The 21,160-nt window shown below is 41.7% G+C and overlaps 1 protein-coding gene across 1 annotated transcript in view; it reads left to right on the top strand.

Moving 5' to 3' along the window:
• Positions 1-1,063: 1,063 nt before the first annotated feature.
• Positions 1,064-21,160, top strand: part of CREBL2 (cAMP responsive element binding protein-like 2) — a 37,502-nt gene continuing 17,405 nt past the window's right edge. The window contains exon 1 of the mRNA XM_011993637.1: positions 1,064-1,424. Coding sequence (XP_011849027.1) covers positions 1,410-1,424 — 15 coding nt within the window. The 5' untranslated portion in view covers positions 1,064-1,409. The remainder of the gene's footprint in view (positions 1,425-21,160) is intronic.

The raw sequence follows: 21,160 nt of genomic DNA, 5'->3' as shown, positions 1-21,160 counted from the left end.
ACCCAATTAATTTTTAAATTTTTTTTGTAGAGACGAATCTTACTACATGGGTCTTCTTCTTCCTTCTTCTTTCTTCTTCCTCTTCCTTCCTTCTTTCTTTTTCTTCCTTCTTTCTTGTTCTTTCTTCTTCCTTGTTCTTCTCCTTCTTCCTTCTCCTCCTTTGTTCTTCTTCCTTCTTTCTTCATTCCCTCTTCTCCTCCTTCTCCTTCTCCTTCTTCTTCTGTCTGTGTCTGGTTGTATCGCCCAGGCTGGAGTGCAGTGGCACAATCTCCGCTCATTGCAGCCTCTGCCTCCCAGGCCCAAGTGATCCTCTCATGTCAGTCGTCCCAGTAACTGGGATTACAGGCATGTGCTACCACATCCAACTAATTTTTGTATTTTTTTGTAGAGACAGGTTTTGCTAAGTTGCCCAGGCTGGTCTCGAACTCTTGGGCTAAAGCAATCCTCCCGTCTTGGCCTCCCAAAGTGCTGGGATTACAGGAGTGACCCACCGCCCCTGGGCCAGTATTTCTTTATTTGTATAGTCCACACTGGTTTATCCATTCATTCAGACATTTGCGTTGTTTCCACTTTTTGACTATTATGAATAATGCTGCTAGGAAAGAACATTTATGTAGAAGTTTTTGTGTAGTCATTCGTTTTAATTTCCCTTGGGTATGGGCGTGGCCAATATTCTGAGGAACTGCCAAATTTCTTCCCAAAGTAGCTGCACTATTTTACATTCTTAGTTTTTCTTTTTCGTTTTTTTAAAATAAAGAATCTTTACGGTTTCCTCAGCGTCCCAGAGGAGGGCCTGCTTCCGGCACCCCACCTTCCGGGCTGCCTCCGCAGAGCTCCAAACTCCCCTCCCTGCCATTCCAGGCCCTGGCACTAAGGAGCCGAAACATCAGGTCAGGCGCACTTTGGGCCTCCAGCCCGACCCCGCCTCCTCAGCGTTAGCTAGTAGGCAAAAGGAAAACAGCTGCCCCTGAATGAGGCTATGTGGACATTGTAGTTTTTTTTCCAGTCAGCAGCGCAGAGACTGTGATAAGAAAAACCACAATTCCCAGAATGCCGCGGTGCTACGGCAGCCGAAGGGGCCATTCCGCGTGTGGCGCTCCCGCCCACTCTCCGGTCTCGGCGGCTCTCCAGAGCGTCTGTAAACACCCAGAGACTGTCATGGAGGGGGAGGAGGAGGCGGCGGCGGCGAAGGGAGGCGTTTGGGGCCGCCTCCAGGGTCCGCTCTGCCATTCCTGAACTGGGCCCTAGTCCCCGTGACTGTGGCATCAGGGAAGCGAACTGTTAGGCGAGAGGAGGAGGCAGCCAGAACCATATCCCCTTCTTCCTCGGGGCGGGGGCCGGGCCAGGCCGGCTGAGCCGGGGGAGGGCTCCGGGAGGGAGTGCCCGGCCAGGCCAGCCTGTCTGCCGAGATGGATGACAGTAAGGTAAGTCTTGTGGTTTGCACGCGCCGCCGCCTGCTTGTCGCTCAATCGCTAGTCCCGCGGCTGAACCTCTGCTATGTAGTCCACGCCAACACCCAAGAGACACCTGCCTAAAACATACCTGCGCCTCTCCAGTCACTGCCCGATGGTACCTAGCCAGGAAATTAGGGAACACCGGGGCTGCTTTTTTCCAGGAAGGGCCCTCTCTGGAAATTTTTCACTCCTAGGGCAACCCTGTTTGCTAGCTTTCCAGGTAGTGCAACCCCTAGTCCTTAACTTGCCTGTCGAGGTAAGTGAAGAAACGACTGTACTTTTTCTTCTTGCACTCTTTTGCTGCCTCCTACCTTCTCTCCAGTTTGGAGACTTTAGTGCACTCTGAACCAGTCTTATTCCCCTTGACGATTCCCCTTTCTTCTCTCAGGCTCCCTTACTCAATGCACCATTCATATAATCAGTTCACTCCCCCTCTGAGCTATTTTCCTGCGGTTGGTTGGAACACTGCTAAACTCCTGTTGCTATTTGGCCAGTCTGGAGTTTAACCTCGTCTAGAAAGCCTTCTCTAAAAAATAGTGATTTTTCTCTTGTTAACCTTAGTATCCCATCACCATCCAGTTTCCCTGTCCAAATCACTTACTTTATGATTGTAAGATAATAGATAACGTTCATTATTGGTTAATCCAAATAGTTTATGTATAGCCTTTCTGTCTTTATTTATTGAGACTGAGTTTCGCTCTGGTTGCCCAGGCTGGAGTGAAATGGCGCGATCTCGGCCCACCACAACCTCCGCCTCCGGAGCTCAAGCTTTTCTCCTGCCTCCCGGGTTCAAGTGATTCTCCTGCCTCAGCCTCCCGGGTAGCTGGGATTACAGGCATGCACCACCATGCCCGGCTAATTTTGTATTTTTAGTTGAGACAGAGTTTCTTCATGTTGGTCGGGCTGGTCTCGAACTCCCAACCTCAGGTGATCCGCCCGCCTCGGCCTCCCAAAGTGCTGGGATTACAGGCGTGAGCCACCGCGCCTGGCCGCCTTTCTGTCTTTACCTCTACCCACGTTAGTGTTGTTTAGTTTTATTTCCTGAAGATAGGGATGCTCAGGGATTTGCTTATTGATGTTTCAGGTTGTTTTGGAATTGGACTTTTTTATTTTAAGGAATCAGACTTCTAAAATCTGCCAGTTTCTAAAGTAAAAGCCATCCTTTGTGCTTCTCAGCGTCTTCTGTTTCAGTCTCTGGCATACTCTTTATGATAGCTTGTCCTTTGGGTGTCTTTTTTTGCTGCTGCTGCAGTTTGTGTTTCACATATCCTCAGAGAGATTCAAAAAATTTCCAACTTCTCTGTGTTCCTTGTTTTATTCTTTCTTTCTTGTTTTCTCTTCCTCTTCATGTAGAAGGCTGTGAGGAAGTGACAGATGGAAGGGAAAATCCAGTGCAGTACTCTGGAATTGGGACTCACCTAGAGGAACGGATTGCTTGTGAAGAAGTAAACCCCTCTTAATAGGAAGTGGTATTTCCAAGACAGAAGTGGGGCACGTTTCAGGCAGCTATCGGCTCTTACAGTGCTTAGTATGCTCAGTACACACATTAATTCCCTTGACAAGAATCTTGCCCTTGTTCGTTTACAACAGTGCCAACAGAATGCGGGATAACATTGTAGACTCTTCCAGTTTTGCCATAGTAACATTCGTGGGGTATGATATTGGGGAAGTGGTATTTCCAAGACAGAAGGGGAGTGTTCTGAAAGTTTTCCAGAAAAATCAGCAAGTAATTTTTTTTTTTTTTTTTGCTTTGAGTATTTCTTTGGGGAGGGGACATCACACTTCTTTTTTTTTGAGACGGAGTCTCGCTCTGTGGCCCAGGCTGGAGTGCAGTGACACGCTCTCGGCTCACTGCATCCTCCGCCTCCTGAGTTCAAGCAATTCTCCTGCCTCAGCCTCCTGAGTAGCTGGGACTGCAGGCGTGTCTGCACACCCAGCTAAATTTTTATTTTTAGTAGAGACAGGGTTTCACCATGTTGGTAAGGCTGGTCTCAAACTCCTGAGGGACCTCAGGTGATCCACCCACCTTGGCCTCCCGAAGTGCCAGGAATACAGGTATAAGCCACCGCGCCCGGCCAGGACATCACACTTCTACTCAATGAAGAGAAATGTTTTTATACCTTTCGTCTTTTTTACCCCTATTATGCCATGAATTCATAGGGAATAAGTTCCAGTAGCTCAGGCTCTTTTTCACTGGTGGAGCAGACTGGTGCTTCAATTGAACTCAGGTACCTTTCTTTTTTAGTTTACTTTTTTTTTTTTTTGAGATAGGGTTTTGCACTGTTGCCCAGGCTGGAGTGCGTTGCTGTGATCACAGCTCACTGCAGCCTTGAACTCCTGGGCTCAAAGCAGTCCTCCACCTCAGCCTCCCAAGTGACTGGGACTACAGGAATTCACATCCACGCCCAGCTAATTTTTTGCAGAGATGAGGGTCTCACTGGCTTCTGTTTCTGATCATTTTCCTTCACATGTTTCTGGAAGCTGTCAGCTCTTAAGAGTGCTTAATATGCTCAATACACACATTAATTCTCTTGGCAAGAATCTTTTCTTTTTTTGTTTACAACAGTGCCAACAGAATGCTGGGTAACATTGTAGACTCTTCCAGTTTTGCCATAGTAAGATTTGTAGGGCATTCCTTTTTTTTTTTTTTTTTTTTTTTTGAGATGGAGTCTCTGTTCCCAGGCTGGAGTGCAGTGGCATGATCTTAGCTCACTGCAATCTCTGCCTCCTGGGTTCAAGCTATGCTCCTGCCCTAGCCTCGCTAGTAGGTGTGACTACAGGCATGGGCCACCATGCCTGGCTAATTTTTTTTTTGAGACAGGGTCTTGCTCTGTTGCCCAGGCTTGATGCAGTAGTGCAATCTTGGCTCACTGTAAACTCTGCCTCCAGGGTTCAAGTGATTCTCCTGCCTCAGCCTCCTGAGTAGCTGGGATTACAGGTGCATGCCACCACAACTGATTAATTTTTGTATTTTTATTAGAGATAGCGTTTGCCATGTTGGCCAGGCTGGTCTCGAACTTGTGGCCTCAAGTGATCCACCCACCTTGGCCTCCCAAAGTGCTGAGATTACAGGCGTGAGCCATTGCACCTGGCCAACTTTTTGCATGTTTTAGCAGAGACAGGGTTTCATCATGTTGGCCAGGCTGGTCTGGAACTCCTCACTTCAGGTGATCTGTGTAGGCCATTCCTTATTAAACAGTGCCCATTCCATTGATGTCTACAATATCACCCTTCTTTTTTTTTTTCTCTTTGAGACGCAGTCTCGCTCTGTCACCAGGCTGGAGTGCAGTGGTACAATCTTGGCTCACTGCAACCTCTGACTCCCTGTTTCAAGCAATTCTCCTGCCTCAGCCTGCCGAGTAGCTGGGATTACAGGCATGTGCCACTATGCCCAGCTAATTTTTGTATTTTTAGTAGAGCTGGGACTTCACTATGTTGGCCAGAATGGTCTTGATCTCCTGACCTCGTGATCTACCCGTGTCGGCCTCCCAAAGTACTGGGATTACAGGTGTGAGCCAGTGTGCCCGGCTACAGTATCACCTTTCTTGTAGGTTTCCATGTATGTGGTCAAAGGAACAACTCCATGTGTTCTAAAAGGCCTGGAGAACATCTGTTGGTGCCTTTTCTCTTTCCCTTTGTGTTCATCATTTTGGTGAATTACTGGAAGATGGCAGTTCCAGCCAAAAGGCAGAAATAATATATCATAAAAGTCTTTGCTAGCTTGATCTTTCAGTGTTAATTTTGAAATTAAATCTTAATGCTGTGTCCATTATCTTGTCCAGAAAATAATACTAATGTTATGGGTGTTTAAGGATGGTAGAAGAACGTATTGTTCTTTATTTTTCCTAACTTGAGATTCAGAATATATTATTTCTGGTTTTCAGTTTTTTCCTTTTCAGACCTTTGCAACATTTAACAGCTTACTGAAGGTCTTCAATAATTTCAAATAAGTCCAAGAAAAATACATAGGATTCTGGGCTATTTTACTTAGCTGTAAGATCACGTAAAGGTTATTTCTAAAACCAGCAATCTGGTGGGGTGAAGGAAGGTTCAAAATGCCACTGTTTAGCCTAAAAGAGTGAAGTTAAAATTTGAGGGTAAGCTATCTGTGAATTACTTCCTAAAGGATACACAGGTAAGCACAATGAATTCGATTCTCACTCTTTATTAATTCATTGTTTTTATAAGTGCTTAGAAACTAGCAGCTTTAAAAACCTTAGTGAGTATCAAAAAGAAAATTCATTTTAAATGTCTCTGGATGGAGAGTGCCTCTGGAGTACTCTACTTGCACTTCGAATTCATGTTGTAGTTGTAGATGAGTAATATTTACATGTCATGTACAATACTGGACTCTCCTTCAACAGTCAGGCACTGTGAAACTGTCCTTATGTAAGGCTTTGGCAGCTCCCAGCCCTGCCTTTTCTGTGCCCTAGTTATAATCCCACAAAATTGTACTGTCCTCCTAGTATATACAGACATACACACAAAACATACTTTTCCCTCACATTCTGTATGAGTCACGGTCTCTGGTTCCATTTTCCTCAGTGTAAGGGAAAACGAGAATTGGGGTTTGGAAGTGTGGTGGCTGTGCCAGTGAGAGCATAAAGGATGACAAACTGGCTGACAGCAAGACCAGGGCAACAGGAAGAGGACAGAGTAGGCAGGAACAGCAGTTATAGAGAGGTAGTATTTGACTGAGTAGGTCAGGAAACATGATGATGATGATGATGATGATGATGTGAGGACCTCCCTTTATAAAGATTTTTTATTCTGAGTTGTTTTTACCAGTGGTGATAAATGAATTTGCTGAGAGTTCTCCACACTCTGCCATCTAGCCGGCTGGAGTGAGAGCAGGACGAATTTGAATGGGGAACAGCTTTGCCTCCGAAGTTTCTAGCAGTGTGCCTAATACAGCATCAAGTACTCATTAATAGAGATTGAATTAAATTGGATCAGGGTGACATGAAGGAGATTGCCCTGATGTACTCGGGCTTTATTAATCAGCGTGCTCCAGCTGAGCAAACCAGCCAGCACGTACTTACCATGGCAAATGAGAGAAATAAAGCAAGAGATAGATTGGGCATCTCAAAGTGGGGTTTAGGAAAGTGTTAAGTAGCAGAGCTCAATTGCTAACTGAGTAGATCTCCTACTAGGCTTGTTGGGAAGGAAAAAATCTTGGCTAATTTATTTACTTTTTTGAGCTTCCATATCCTTATCTGTTAAATGTGGCCAATAGGTGAGGTTTTGGTGAGGATTAGGGATGATACATTTAAAGCTCTAGTACAGACTCTAAAACATAGTAGGCTCTCAAAACACGTTACCATTATTATGTTACCTAACAGTGATTCCTTGGGCCTTTGCACAGTGCAGTAGGTCCCTGAGATGCTCATTTTAGTAATTCCTAAGTATATGCTGTTGTATAAGATTTGTAGCACCTATACTACCCTTTGCTCCAGACTGTGCCCCAGATGGGACAGGGGCAGTGGGGTGGGACATAAAATGAACTTAAGCTCTGTCATTAACTGTTAGATAGTGTGAGAAAGGTAGTCTCCTGAGGCCACCTCCATGTTTACCACTAGGAAAAAGTACTTGTTTTTATGAAAATCTCTTCTCCTTGGCCAGGTGTGGTGGCTCATGCCTGTAATTCCAGCACTTTGAGAGACTGAGGTGGGTGAATTGAGTTCAGGAGTTCAAGATCAGCATGGGCAACATGGTGAAACCCCATCTCTTCAAAAAATACAAAAATTATCCAGGTGTGGTGGTATGTAGCTGTAATCCCAGCTACTCAGGAGGGAGGCTGAGGCATGAGAATTGCATAAGCCCAGGAGGTGGAGGTTGCTGTGAGCCAAGATTGTGCCACTGCACTCCATCCTGGGCAATGGAGCTGGACTCTGTCTCAAAAAAAAAAAAAAGAAAGTTTGTTCTCCCTTGACCTGCTACATTCAATTAGAAAATAGAAATATGTTATTTTCAGAGGCTTTGATCATAGATAGAAAGTTCTCATTTTTTATTTTATGTTGGACTTTATGTTTATTGAATGAACACATGAATAAATTGAAATATCCTAAGGTGTCAAGATCCAGTTGAGGGACTGATGCAGGAGTGGGCTGGCTGATGGCTGCAGCATGCCAATATGGGCTGCCATTTCCTTCCACACTTCTTTTCTACTTTGTGTTCTACATGATTATCTGGAAATGAGGTTTCTTGCACTTTCCTTACCCTTTTAACCCCCTTCCTCTGCCAAAGTCTTCTGATTCTTTTCAGTTCTGAGTAGTGCTGGTTCTCAAAAAAATTTTTAATTTGGCAAAAAAATCTCCTTGACATTCTCGCATATATTCTTTGGCTCCTTAACCGTCCTCCGGTGCAGTTGGAGTTACCTTCCTTGGGCCGTGCCTTATAGCCCAGACATTTTCTGCTTTTCCTGTCCTCTTACTCACATCAACACTTTCTAGAAGGCCAAGACAAAAGAGCCATGTCATCTATTAAACAAATCTCTGACAGTAGACATTAATGTGCTTATGTGCTTTCTTTCTTTTCTTTTCTTTTTTGAAACGGTCTCACTCTGTCGCCCGGGCTGGGCACAGTGGTGCAATCATGGTTCACCGCAGCCTCCACCTCCCTGGCTCAAGTGATCCTCCCACTTCAGCCTCTGGAATAGCTGGGACCACAGGCGCCTGCTACCACTCTTGATTAATTTAAAAATATTTTTTGTAGAGACAGCCTGTGTTGTCCAGGCTGGTTTCAAACTCCCGAGCTCAAGCAGTCTGCCCATCTCGTCCTCCCAGAGTGCTGAGATTACTACAGACATGAGCCACCAGGCCCGGCTGCCTTTCTTTGTCTAGGTTACATGCACATTTCAACTTGAGTACCTCTACGGATAATTCAGAAACCAAGGAGTAATTTAAATACCACAGAAACCAGTTGAAATCTAAGTTTAAATAACCTTAATCTAAATTTAATCTAAGTTTAAATAACCTTATTCAGAATGTTTTGTCCTCTAAGATTTTCAGGAAAGTTTATTTATTGATTCATCCAACATTTGTTGGACACCTAATATATATGAGGCATTGTGCTAGGCATTGGAGTTGCAAAGATGATTAAGAGTTTGTAACTGTTCTCAGGGAACATTTTATTGGGTGAGGCAGACAGATAGAAAAGTAATTACGATATGGTGAGGTAGAAAATGAGGGCAATAGAGGCAAAGTTCTTTTGGGGCACTAAGAGTGGATGCTTAGCTGTCGAAGTATGTCAGACATGGGTTTACAGAGTAGGAATGAGTCTTTAAAGAACTGGAGTCCCCTCCAAAACAGGAAAGATGGAATATCGTGTACTAAAGCATCTTGCACAGTACAGTAAGTATTTTGGTACAGCTGGAGAAGGATCGACAGACTTTCTGTAAAGGGCCGTGCACACCATATGGTCTCTGTTGGAATTATTCCACTCTGCCGTTGTATCATGAAAGCAACCATAAGCAGAATATAATGAATGGGCATGGCTGTGTTCCAGTAAAACTTTATTTTCAAAAACTGGGCCGGGCACAGTGGCTCATGTACAGGCATGAGCCAGCATTTTGGGAGGCCAAGGTGGGCAGATCACCAGAGGTCAGGAGTTCGAGACCAGCCTGACCAACATGGAGAAACCCCGTCTCTACTAAAAATGTAAAATTAGCTGGACATGGTGGTGCATGCCTGTCATCCCAGCCACTTGGGAGGCTGAGACAGGAGAATTGCTTGAACCCAGAAGGCGGAGGCTGCAGTGAGCCGAGATCGCACCATTGCACTCTAGCCTGGGCAACAAGAGCAAAACTCTGTCTCAAAAAAAAAGAAAAAAAAAACTGGCAGTAGGCTGTATTTGGGTTGCCAGCAGGGCGGTAATTTATTAACCCTGAACTACAGCATAAAGCACAAGTAGAGGTGTGGTCAGAGATGAGGATGAAAGATAAGCAGGGACCAAATTACAATATACCTGGTAAACAAGGCTGAGAAATTTGGGTCAGTATTTTTCAGAGTGGAAGAGACCTGGTGAATCAGATTCTTTCAGGATAGGGTCTGGGAATTTTGTGAGTGGCTTCCCAGTTGAGTGGCTCTTATGTGTAATGAGGTTTGAAAAACCAAGGCCATAGACGTTGGGGAGCCATTGAAGGGTTTTAAAGCAGAAGTGACAAAATCAGTTTTGTGTTTTTGAAGAAAAATGCCAGTGCCTATATGGAGAACAGATTAGGGTGAAAATGTAGGAACTGGGACAAGACCAGACAGAGGCAGATGGTCCAATTATGAAAGAACATGGGTTTTAGCATATGACTTGAGTTCAAATCTCATTTTCACCCTTTCAAACTGTTGTGATTTTGGACAGATTATTTAATCTCTTTAGATACTACTTTCTTCAGATACAGATTGGGTGTGTTAACAAGGACCTTATTGAGTTATTGTGAGAATTAAATGTAGTATATGTATGATCCCATACCAAAAGAACTTAATACATACTGAGTTCAATAAATCCTGGTCTTTTTTGAATTCTCATCGGTCTGGTTAGATTGTGCAGAAGAAAGGCCTGAAGACCATATTAGAGACTTTACAATGTAAGTTGCAGTTGATGCGGTGTGCTTAAAATTCCGAAAGGATAAAGAGTGGAGAGAATAGAGAGCTAAAGAGAGCCCTGGAAAACTCTAAAGTGATCAGAAGATTCCTGAAGAATAGGACTCAGCAAAATAAACTGAAAAGAGAGGTCAGTGACGTAAGAGAACCAGAAGACAGGGCTGTTGTGCCATCTAAGAGTGGAGAGACTTTTAAAAAGAGGACTTACCAGTTGCAGGGGATGGGGGAAGGGATGGGGTTGGGAGAGGAGAGGCAGAAGTTAACTCTCAGGCTAGAGATGCCTACTTGATCTTTCTCCTGTCGACTAGAAAAACTGGCAGAAAGGTAACAGCAGGAAGATGTGAGTAGACTTTGCTGCTTTCTGTAGATCTGGCAAATAAAAAAAGAGAAGAAGCCTAACCCACAGCTGTGAAGGAAGTTATGGGAGCCTTAACATCAAATGAAAATGCCACTGCTTGTTTTGTTTTTTCTTTAAAGTGGTAAAGAGCAGTGGCTAGCCACATTCATATTTATCTTATTTTTCTTTAATCCGTGGGAGATAACTTTTCTCTTTATGTTTTTAAGAGAAAGACAAAACAGGCCCTCCTGTTTTCCTTTTTGGCTGAGGCTGCTGGTACTTCTTCATCTAGATACAGTAGTTCTCTTAACTTTAACAACTTGAAACTTTTAGTAGTCGCCTTAATTAGAGCATCAGGATGTAAATAAGTGTAAAAAGGGTGATAAAAGAAGCGTTCTTAATTGGTTTTCAGATTTCACATCCCTGAGAAGGAGCATTTCCTTTTATCAGCTTTAAAGTTGTTGGTGGTAGTAGTATCAATTTGAAGCACTTTCAGAATATTGCTGATTTTTCTTTTTCATTTATTCATTAAATTATCAATCTTTTAATAAATATCTCTTAAATGCCTGGCTCTGTGCTGGACACTGTGGGATTGCAAAAGAGTAGAAAACATAGCTTCTGTGCTTGAGGAGCTCAGACTACTTGGGGAGATAGAAAAATGTGTGAGTCCACTAAAAAAACAATATAACAAAGCATATAAATTCAGTGTGATATTAACTCTGTGTTCCAGGACTTTGAAGAAAAATGACTTATGGATTGAGGGTGGTGGTCAGTGAGAGCTTCAGAGAAAGAGGGCTAGAGCTGATCTTAACAAAATAAGATTTGCCCTTTTGGATGGTGGGAGGATAGAGGGAAAATAGAAATGTAGGTATAGTTAGAAGTGCAGGGGATGGAGTTCAGGCCAGTGGTCTCTAGGGAGACTGGCTTGAGTTGATACAGAGGGTGCCTGCTAGAGAACTGGCTTTGTGCAGGAATCTTGGATGCAGTGGGCTGAATGGTGGCCCCTCAAACAGTATGTCCGTGTCTGAATCCCTGGAACCTGTGGTTATCACCTTATATGGTAAAACAGTGAATATTACCTTGGATGGCAAAAGATGTGATTAAGAATTTTGAGAGGAGGAGCTTATCCTCCATTATCTAGATAGGCCCTAAATCCAGTGACAAGTGTCCTTTTAAGACTGAGGCAGAGGGAGCTTTGATGGACAGATGAGGAAGCAGTGTGACCACTGAGGCAGATTGGAGTGATGTGGCCACAAGTCAAGGAATGCTGGCAGCCACCAGAAGCTGGAGAGGCAAAGAATAGATTCTCCCCCATGGCCTGCAGAGGGAATGCAGCTCTGCCAGACTGCCCCAGTCTGGACTTCCAGAGCCAGAGAATAAATTTCTGGGTTTAAGCCACCACATTTGTGGTAATTTGTTACAGCAGCCCCAAGAAATGAGTATAATGGATATGATGACTTTGTAAGTAGTGCTGAGCCAGAGGTCTCTTCTTGAACTTGAGGGTGACATGGCCACGGCCATTAGAGAAAATTTGTTATTTCTATAATGATCAGGTATTACTTTTTTACAGTGAAGAAAAACACCCTTGAAAAGAAAGGTTAATCTGGCAGCTCTTGCAAAATGGATTGACTAGGGAAGTGGGGTGGAAAAGGGGAGATGGTGGGGAGATGCACTGGGCACCTATTGTAACAACCTGTGAGTAGTGCCCTGACTGGTATTGGGGTGTCAGTGAAGCAGGATATTTCCTGGACCCTTTCGCAGGACTCACTAGAGGAGTGCCTCATATACTCAACCCACCACTCTCAGCTCCTTGCAGTAGGGAGCATGTGAGCAAACGAGTGAGGGAACTGGAGTGAATGAGCACTGGAATCGGCCAGCTGCTTTGGTGCTGGCAGGAGTGAACTTTCTGCAGACCCAAAGACAGCATCCAGGTAGGGGTGCCTGAGACTTCTGAAGCCCCAGAGGGAGTGTTACAGTGCTCTTTGAGCTCTGCCATCCGTGGATGGCTCAACCATTAATAGCTCAGTGGACCCTTTGCCTTTTCTTGTGAGGCAACTGCCCTCCACCAGCAAGGGCAAAGGGCCAGTGTGACAGCCTTTTGTTTCTACACTTGTGGCTCCCAAGCTCTTATCCATCGTCCAGGTAAATGAGGTCACACAAATGAATTGAAGGATGGTGAATGCGGGGGATTTTATTGCTGATGAAAGTGGTTCTCAGCAGGAGGGGGAACTGAAAAGGGGATGGGACTGGTAAGTAATCTTCCCTTGAAGTCCAGCTGTCTCCAGCCAGACTCTTCTCTGAAGTTACGCCATCAAGCCATTCCTCTGAAGTCAAGCTGCTGCTCTCTGACATCTAGTTGTAGTCTCGTCTACCGGCTGAGTTTGGGGGTTTTATAGGCACCGGATGGGGTGTGGCAGGGCCATGGGTGGCTTAGGAAAAGGCAACATTTGAGTGGGAAAACAGGGATGTAAGTTCTCATTTTGGGCCGTCATTTCAGGCTTTTCGGCTTGAGGATGGGTTTTGTCGGGGACCCACCCTTTTCTGTCTAGAATTTTCTGTCTCCTGTCCCTATCAGTAGGAATGGTGAAGAAGAGAGAAATCAGAGGTTTATAAAGGAATACAATGGCATCACTTTAGTGGGTGGGCATGGAGAATCACAGTAGTAGAGGGAAACTTCAATGAGATGTAACATGAAAAAGTTTGTTAGTTAACCTCCTCAGCACACCCCTTAACTGAGTGCCTAATATCAAAGTGAGTTGCATTAAATGAATAACCATATATCATAAATACAACAGTGTATTTAATGCACCTGTCAGTGTTAGAGCTTTTTCAAGGAATTATATGATCAGGTTAATGCGTCCTGTCTGGGATGTGGATGGGAATAGGCATGTGTGATTACCTTCTGACAGGCTGCCATGATACAAATCTGGGGACTTGGGTTCTAGTCCCTGCTCTGATGGAAGTCTCTGGACTAAAATCTTGTCATCTATGAAATGAAGAGATCACATATCCATGTCTGTGTATACACATCCCTCCACCACCAGCATTCTTGTCTACATTGATATTCTGCTGTCTGCAGTGTTACTGTTTGTTTCATATCTGCTGCTTTTCACTAGTCTAAATGCATGAAGGTTAAGGGTCCTATTGCTTTATATTTATCCCTAAAGTTTTACAGTGTTTGGGACAAAGTGAGTATTTAATAAAGGTCATTGAATAAAGGAATTAATGTGCCCCTCTTTACCTGAAAAATATGAGGGTAATACTGCTTACCTCATCTGAGGTAGTGTGAAATAACATGAGATAGCGTGTAGGCCTCATTCAAGGCCTTGTTCATAATGAGCGCTTTATGACCACACACCCTGATTTAGCCCCGAATTTATGTTTTTATTCTGTTTGTCCTGAAAAATGGGAAGTAAATGGTCCAAGAATCTTTGGAATAGGATTAAATGTGGGTACTAGAGACTTCTTCATTTTAAGAAGCCCCAGTTAACTCCTAAAGAGCATGCAACTATAATTATGTGTTCTGTTTCTGTGGAAGTTAAACTTGTTGACTGTGAATCCTAGGCCATCCATAATTTCCTCAGGCCTTTGCAGACTGGTTTCTATTTTGTCTTTTGCTGTAATGGTTAATTTTAGAATTATCAGCAATGATTAAATCCAGTTTTATCTTCTCAACCTTAAAACTCGTGAGTTAGAACCTTATGCTTGACCACTCCCCTCCAGAATACTCATTCTCCTCATAAGCTTCTGTATCTGTGCTACCTTGATTCTTCCCTTTCAGCTATTCTTTTTGCTTTTTCAGGTTCACTAGGCAACCATGTCTTTTTAAAAAATAATAGCTTTGTTGAAAGGTAATTCACAAACCATAAAATTCACCTTTTAATTTGTTCATCCTGTGATTTGTAGTATATTCACAGAGTTGTGCAATGATCATCACTATCTAATTCCAGAACAGTTCCATCACTCCAAGAAGAGGCTCTTATAACAAACTGTGGTACATCCCTCCAGTGGAATACTATTTAGCAGTAAAAAGAAGTGAGTTGCTAGGTGCACGTGTAGTTCCAGCTACTTGGGAGGCTGAGGCAGGAAGATAGCTTGAAAACAAGAGTCTGAGACCAGCCTGGGCAACATAGCAAGGCCCTGTTTCTTAGAAAAAAAAAATAAAAATAAAGAAAAAAAGGAACAAGCTATCAAGCCACGAGAAGTCATGGAGGAGCCTTAAATGCATGTTGCTAAGTGAAAGGAGCCATTTTGGAAAAGACAAAACTATAGAGATAGTAAAAAGTTCAGTGATTGTTCAGGGTTTCAGGAGACGGAGGAAGAAGGAGGAATAGATGGAGCACAGGGGATTTTCAGGGCAGTGAGACTATTCTGTATGATACTGCTTATCAAAATACATAGAATATACCACACCAAGAGTGAACCCTAATGTAAACTGTGGACTTCAGTTACTAATAATAAATCAACATTAGTTCATCAATTGTAATTAATGTACCACACTAATGAAAGTTTTTTTTTTTTTTTTTTGAGATGGAGTCTCGCTCTGTTGCCCAGGCTGGAGTGCAGTGGTGCGATCTTGGCTCACTGCAGCCTCTGCCTCCTGGGTTCAAGCAGTTCTCTGCCTCAGCCTCCAGAGTAGCTGGGTTACAAGCGCCCACCACCACGCCTGGCTGTTTTTGTAGTTTTAGTAGAGACGGGGTTTCACCATCTTGGCCAGGCTGGTCTTGAACTCCTGACTTCGTGATCTACCCACCTCGGCCTTCCAAAGTGCTGGGATTACAGGCGTGAGCCACCGTGCCCGGCGAAAGATGTTAATGATAGGTGAAACTGTGAAAGTGGAGAAGGGGATAGTATGGGAACTCGCTGTACTTTCAGCTTAATTTTCCTGTAAACCTAAACAGCTGTAAAAAACAAAGTCTGTTAATTTAAAAAAGAAAAAAAGAAACTCTGAGGCCATTAACAGGTACTCCCCATTTTTTTCTTCCCTTCTCAGCCCTAAGCAACCATTAATCCACTTTAAGTCTCTGTAGTTTTGGAATAATACAATATGTGGCCTTTTGTATTCGTCTTCTTTCACCTAGCATAATGTTTTCAAGGCTATCATTGTTGTACCATGTGTCTGTACTTCATTCCATTTTATAGCTGAATAATGTTCCATTGTATGGATATACTACATTTTGTTATCTATTCATCAGTTGATGGACATTTGGGTTATTTCTGCTTTTTAGGTATCATCAATAATGGTGCTGTGAACGTTGATATACAAGTTCTAATGTGGACATATGTTTTCATTTCTTTTTGGAATATACCTAGGACTGGAATTGCTAGATTATAAACTTTATGTTTAACTTTTTGAGGAGCTGCCAGAATGTTTTCCAAAGTGGCTGCACCATTTTACATTCCCACCAGCAATGTATGAGGATTTCACTTTCTCCACATCTGCACCAGTACTTGTTATTGGTTGTCTTTTTTTTTTTTTTTGAGACAGATTCTCACTTTGTTGCCAGGGTGTAGTGCAGTGGCGCAATCTCGGCTCACTGCAACCTCCGACTCCCGGGTTCAAGTGATTCTCCTGCCTCAGCCTCCCGAGTAGCTGGGCCTACAGGTGTGCGCCACCATGCCCAGCTAATTGTTTTTTATTTTTAGTAGAGATGGGGTTTCACCATGTTGGCCAGGATAGTCTCAGTCTCTTGACATTGTGATCCACCCACCTCAGCCTCCCAAAGTGCTGGGATTACAGGTATAAGCCACCACGCTTGGCATTGGCTATCTTTTTTATTATGTAAACATCCTAGTGGGTGTAAAGTGATATATTTTGTGGTTTTGATTCACATTTCCTTAATGACTAATGATGTTGGTATTTTTTCATTTGCTTATTGGCATTTGTACATCTTCTTTGGAGAAATGTGTATTCAAATCCTTGCCCCTTTTTTAAATTGGATTGTCTTTTTATTATTGAGTTGTAAGAGTTCTTTATGTATTCGAGATACAAGTCCCTTATCATATTTATGATTTACAAATATTTTCTCCCATTCTGTGGGTTGTCTTTTTACCTTGATTATCCTTGAAATACAGTTTGATAGCTTGTGCTTATCATATCTAAGAAGCCATTGCCTAATCCAGGTCATAACGAATAAATCCTCTGTTTTTCCTCTAAGAGTTTTATAGTTTTATGTCTTACATTTAGGCCTTTGTTCTATTTTTTTAAAATTTGAGACAGGTTCTCACCCTGTCATCTAGGCTGGAGTGCAGTGGCACAAACCCAGCTTCACTGCAGTCTTGACCTCCTGGGCTCAAAAGATCCTCCTGCCCTGGCCTCCCAAAGTGCTGGGATTACAGGTGTGAACCACTGCACTCGGCTTGTTCAATTTTTAATTTTTGTATATGGTACAAGGTAGGGATCCAACTTAATTATTTTGCAAGTGGCTATCCACCTGTCCCAGCACCCTTTATTGAAGAGACTGTTCTTTCCCCCATTGAATTGCTTTGGCACCTTGTCAAAAATCAATTGACCATAAATGTAAGGATTTATTTCTGGATTCTCTGTGCTTTTCCATTGGTCTGTATGTCTGTCCTTGTGCCAATATTGCACTGTCTTGATTATTGTAGCTTTCTAATAAATTCTGAAATCAGAAAGTGTGAGCCCTCCAGTTTATGTCTTTTTCAAGATTGTTTTGGTTGGGCCGGGCGCGGTGGCTCAAGCCTGTAATCCCAGCACTTTGGGAGGCCAAGACGGGCGGATCACGAGGTCAGGAGATCGAGACCATCCTGGCTCTACTAAAAAATACAAAAAACTAGCCGGGCGAGATGGCGGGCGCCTGTAATCCCAGCTACTCGGGAGGCTGAGGCAGAACAATGGTGTAAACCTGGGACACGGAGCTTGCAGTGAGCCGAGATCCGGCCACTGCACTCCAGCCTGGGCGACAGAGTGAGACTCTGTCTCAAAAAAAAAAAAAAAAAAAAAAGATTGTTTTGGTTATTCTGGGTCCCTTATATTTCCATGTGAATTTTAGGACTAGCCTGCCAATTTCAGCAAAAGGGTAGCTGAGATTTTGATAGGAATTTTGTCAAAACTGTAGATCAATTTGAAGAGTATTGCTTTCTTAATAATAATAAATCTTCCAGCCCACTAACATGGGCTGCCTTTCCATTTATCAGATGTTTAATTTCTTTTAATGATATTTTGTGGTTTTTAGTGCACAGATTTTGCACGCTTTATGCTACATTGATTCCTAAATATTGTATTCTTTTTAGGCTACTATAAGTGGAGGCATTTTCTTAATTTCATTTTCAGATTGTTCATTGATAGTGTGTAGAAGCACAACTGATTTTTGTATAGTGATCATGTATCCTGGACCCTTGCTCTACTCATGTAGTAGCTCTAAAAGGTTTTTTCAGCGGGGCAAGAATTCTTTTGGATTAGATTCTCCATATATAAAATCATGTCATCTTCAAGGACATAGTTTTACTTTTTCCTTTCCTTTCCTTTCCTTTCCCTGAATGCTTTCTGTTTCTTTTTCTCAGTAGTACAGTGTTAAATAGAAGTGACACTGTCTTGAGAGAAGACAAGATTGTTGGCCGTATTCATGATCTTTGGGGGAAAGCATTCAGTGTTCCACCATTAGTAAGATGTTAGCTGTGGGTTTTTTGTAGATATCCATTATCAAATTGGGGAAATTCCCTCCTATTTCTAGGTTATTGAGTGTTTTTATCATGTGAAGGTGTTGAATTTCTGTCAAGTTCTTTTCTTTTCCTTTTTTTTGTCTATTGAGATGAACATGCAAGTTTTGTCCTTTTTTTCCTGTTGACACAGTGTATTATAGTAATTGATTTTTCAGATGTCAAACCAACCTTTATTCTTGAGATAAATCCCTTTTAGTCATGGTGTATAATCTTCTTTATATGTTGCTAGATTCAACCTTCTAGTATTTTATTGAGGATTTTTTGCATATAAATTCACAAGGCCATAGTGTTCTGTAGTTTTCTTCTGATATCTTTGGTTTTGGTTTCAAGCACATATTATTGGCCTCATGGAATAAGTTGGAATAAGCTTTCTCCTATTCCACTTTTTGGAAGAGTTTGTGAGTGTTGATTATTTAAATATTTGGTAGAATTCATCAGTGAAGTCATGTGAACCTGGGCTTTTCTTTGATTACTAATCAAAGAAAATTTTTTATTACTAATTGTATCTTGTTATTTGCTATAGGTCTAATTCAGATTTTCTATTTCTTCTTGAGTCTGTTTTGCTACTTTGTGTCTTTCTAGGAATTTGTCCATTTCATCTAGGTTATCTAGTTTTTTGGCATGCAATTTTTCCTAGTATCCTTTGTATCCCTTTTATCTCTGTAATGTTGGTAATGGTGTCTCTTTCGGTCCTCATTTTAGTATTTTTGAGTTTTCTCTTTCTCTAATGGTCAGTCTAGCTAAAGATTGGTAAATTTTGTTGATCCTTTTGAGGAACCATCTTTTGGTTTCATTGATTTTTCTCTGTTGTATTTCCATTCTCTATTTTATTCCGCTCTGCCTACTATTTATTATTACATTCCATCTACTTGCTTTATGTTTAATTTGCTCTTCTTTTGCTAGTTTCTTAAGGTGGAAGATTGTATTACTGATTTGAAACCTTTCTTCTTTAAAAAAAAAAAAAAAAAGAGGTATGTTCAGCTCCCTCTGAGGAATGCTCCAGTTGTACCCCTTCAGTTTTAGTATGTTGTATTTCCTTTTTTTTCATCTCAAAGTATTTTTCTAATTTCCCTTGTAATCACAATTGCCATCTATTTTCCTTAAAGTATTTTTCTAATTTCTCTCGTAATGACAATCCTCTTTGACACATTGGTTACTTAGGAATGTCTTTTGTTTTTTAACTGTCATTTATTAAATACTGATTACCAGGTACTAAGAATTATATGACACAGTTCCAGGTGCTTACTTTGAAAAAGTCATGACCTTTAGTTTTAGCTTGTCTTAAAAGAGAAAGTGTTTAAAACAGGGAGTTGGAAAATTGGGACCTTCAGTCTTGCTTGTAATCGGTAGACTTTAACACTTTTGACATATAATGAAGACAGACTTAGTATTTCAAAAACCTTACTGATGTCTAACATCTTTAATAGCCCACCTTTGTGAAAGAAGCTCTCTGTGAAGGGTAAGAAAAAATCACTGGCTAGCAGGTTTCTTTTCTAAATGGTTGGAAGTCGGGAGACAGGTATTGTTTCCCCTCTGGCTCACTGTCTGCATCTCACAAATGTGCTCTAGGGTGGAAAAAGACATAAAATGGATAGTGGGTAAAGAGGTATACTGTTTTAAAGCCAGCTGTTTAAATTTGCATGTGACTCTATGTAAATAGAAATAAAATTAGAACAGGAAAAAAAAGCTGGATGTGTGGGGTTATTTTCATAGTTTTCTTTGGAGTTTATGTTGGTACATGAAAGTCAGTACTTTTGTTTGTGCATATTAATATGTTTCCTCACAGAAGTATCACGAAAGAGCAAGGAAACAATGTGGTTATCCTTGAGTTTTTGAAAACTTTATGAATTGTGAAGAATGGTCTTTTGGCCCAGGAATTAATTTAAGGAATTAGTGGGCTTGATTTCAGTTTTAGCTGCTGGTTCTTGGTTTCTAATTAACTTCCCCTATCTGTTCCTCAGTCTTTATGGCTTATGATATATATAAAGTTCAGTTGTTAAGGCAACTAGTACTAACCTACATTTGTATGATACTTTTTTCTCTTTTATTTTTTTATCTCCTCAAATTCCTTTTACCAAATAATTTTTTTCTTTACAAAGTAGTCTCATATACATTGTTATAGCTAAGATTTATAATAATCCTGTGATACACTTGACTCTCTTGGAACTTTAGGCATTAGCTGTTACAAAAAGCCAAAACATTCGGCTTATTAATGAGGAAAAGTTAAGCTAGAGAAGTGGTGATTATATGTTTTAAATGTGACTTTATAGTAGATGACATAAAATACAGAAACCTTAGATTCATTTACTATGCCTTTCTAATAAAAAAAATGGAAGAACACAGATCCAATTAAAATATTTTGTTACCATGAAAACTAAACAAAGGGTTATAGCTTTTATTTTATATTTTTATGATTGGTAGATTTGTTTCAAAAATCAGTGAAGTCCATGAAGTACACTGTGTTCTCTTTCTGGCTTCTCAAAAGCAGCTACTCCTGAATTAATTAAAAACAGCAATATATGAAGTATTGGATTATAGTGTTGTGTGATTAATGACTCATTTTACTACATAAAGAATAGATGTCATTATTCATTTATTTCACTGTAGACATGAGTTCTCGATGTAATACTTATAAGCTTTTCAAAAAGTGTATTCAGTAGTAAATACACTTTATTTTAACGCAGGGTGATTTCAAAATACTTTATTAAAATTATGCAATTGATGAGGTATAAGCATAATTTTAAATTTAGTCCATTGTAATATTTGGATGCACTAGGTCATCCTGCAGTTGCTTTCAAATATTTGGCTCTGAAGAAAGTTTCATAGATAGATAGATAGGTTTTTTGTTGTTGTTGTTGTTTTGAGACAGAGTCTCACTCTGTCTCCCAGGCTGGAGTGCAGTGGCGAGATCTCCTCTCACTGCAAGCTCTGCCTCCCGGGTTTACGCCATTCTCCTGCCTCAGCCTCCCGAGTAGCTGGGACTACAGGTGCCCGCCACCACACCCGGCTAATTTTTTGTATTTTTAGTAGAGACGGGGTTTCACCATGTTAGCCAGGATGGTCTCGATCTCCTGACCTTGTGATCCGCCCGC

Source organism: Mandrillus leucophaeus, unplaced genomic scaffold, assembly GCF_000951045.1.
Source record: "Mandrillus leucophaeus isolate KB7577 unplaced genomic scaffold, Mleu.le_1.0 Scaffold431, whole genome shotgun sequence".
Classification (NCBI taxonomy): Eukaryota; Metazoa; Chordata; class Mammalia; order Primates; family Cercopithecidae; genus Mandrillus; species Mandrillus leucophaeus.
The sequence above is the reverse complement of the archived record's forward strand: the minus strand, read 5'-3'. Positions and strand labels throughout refer to the sequence as shown.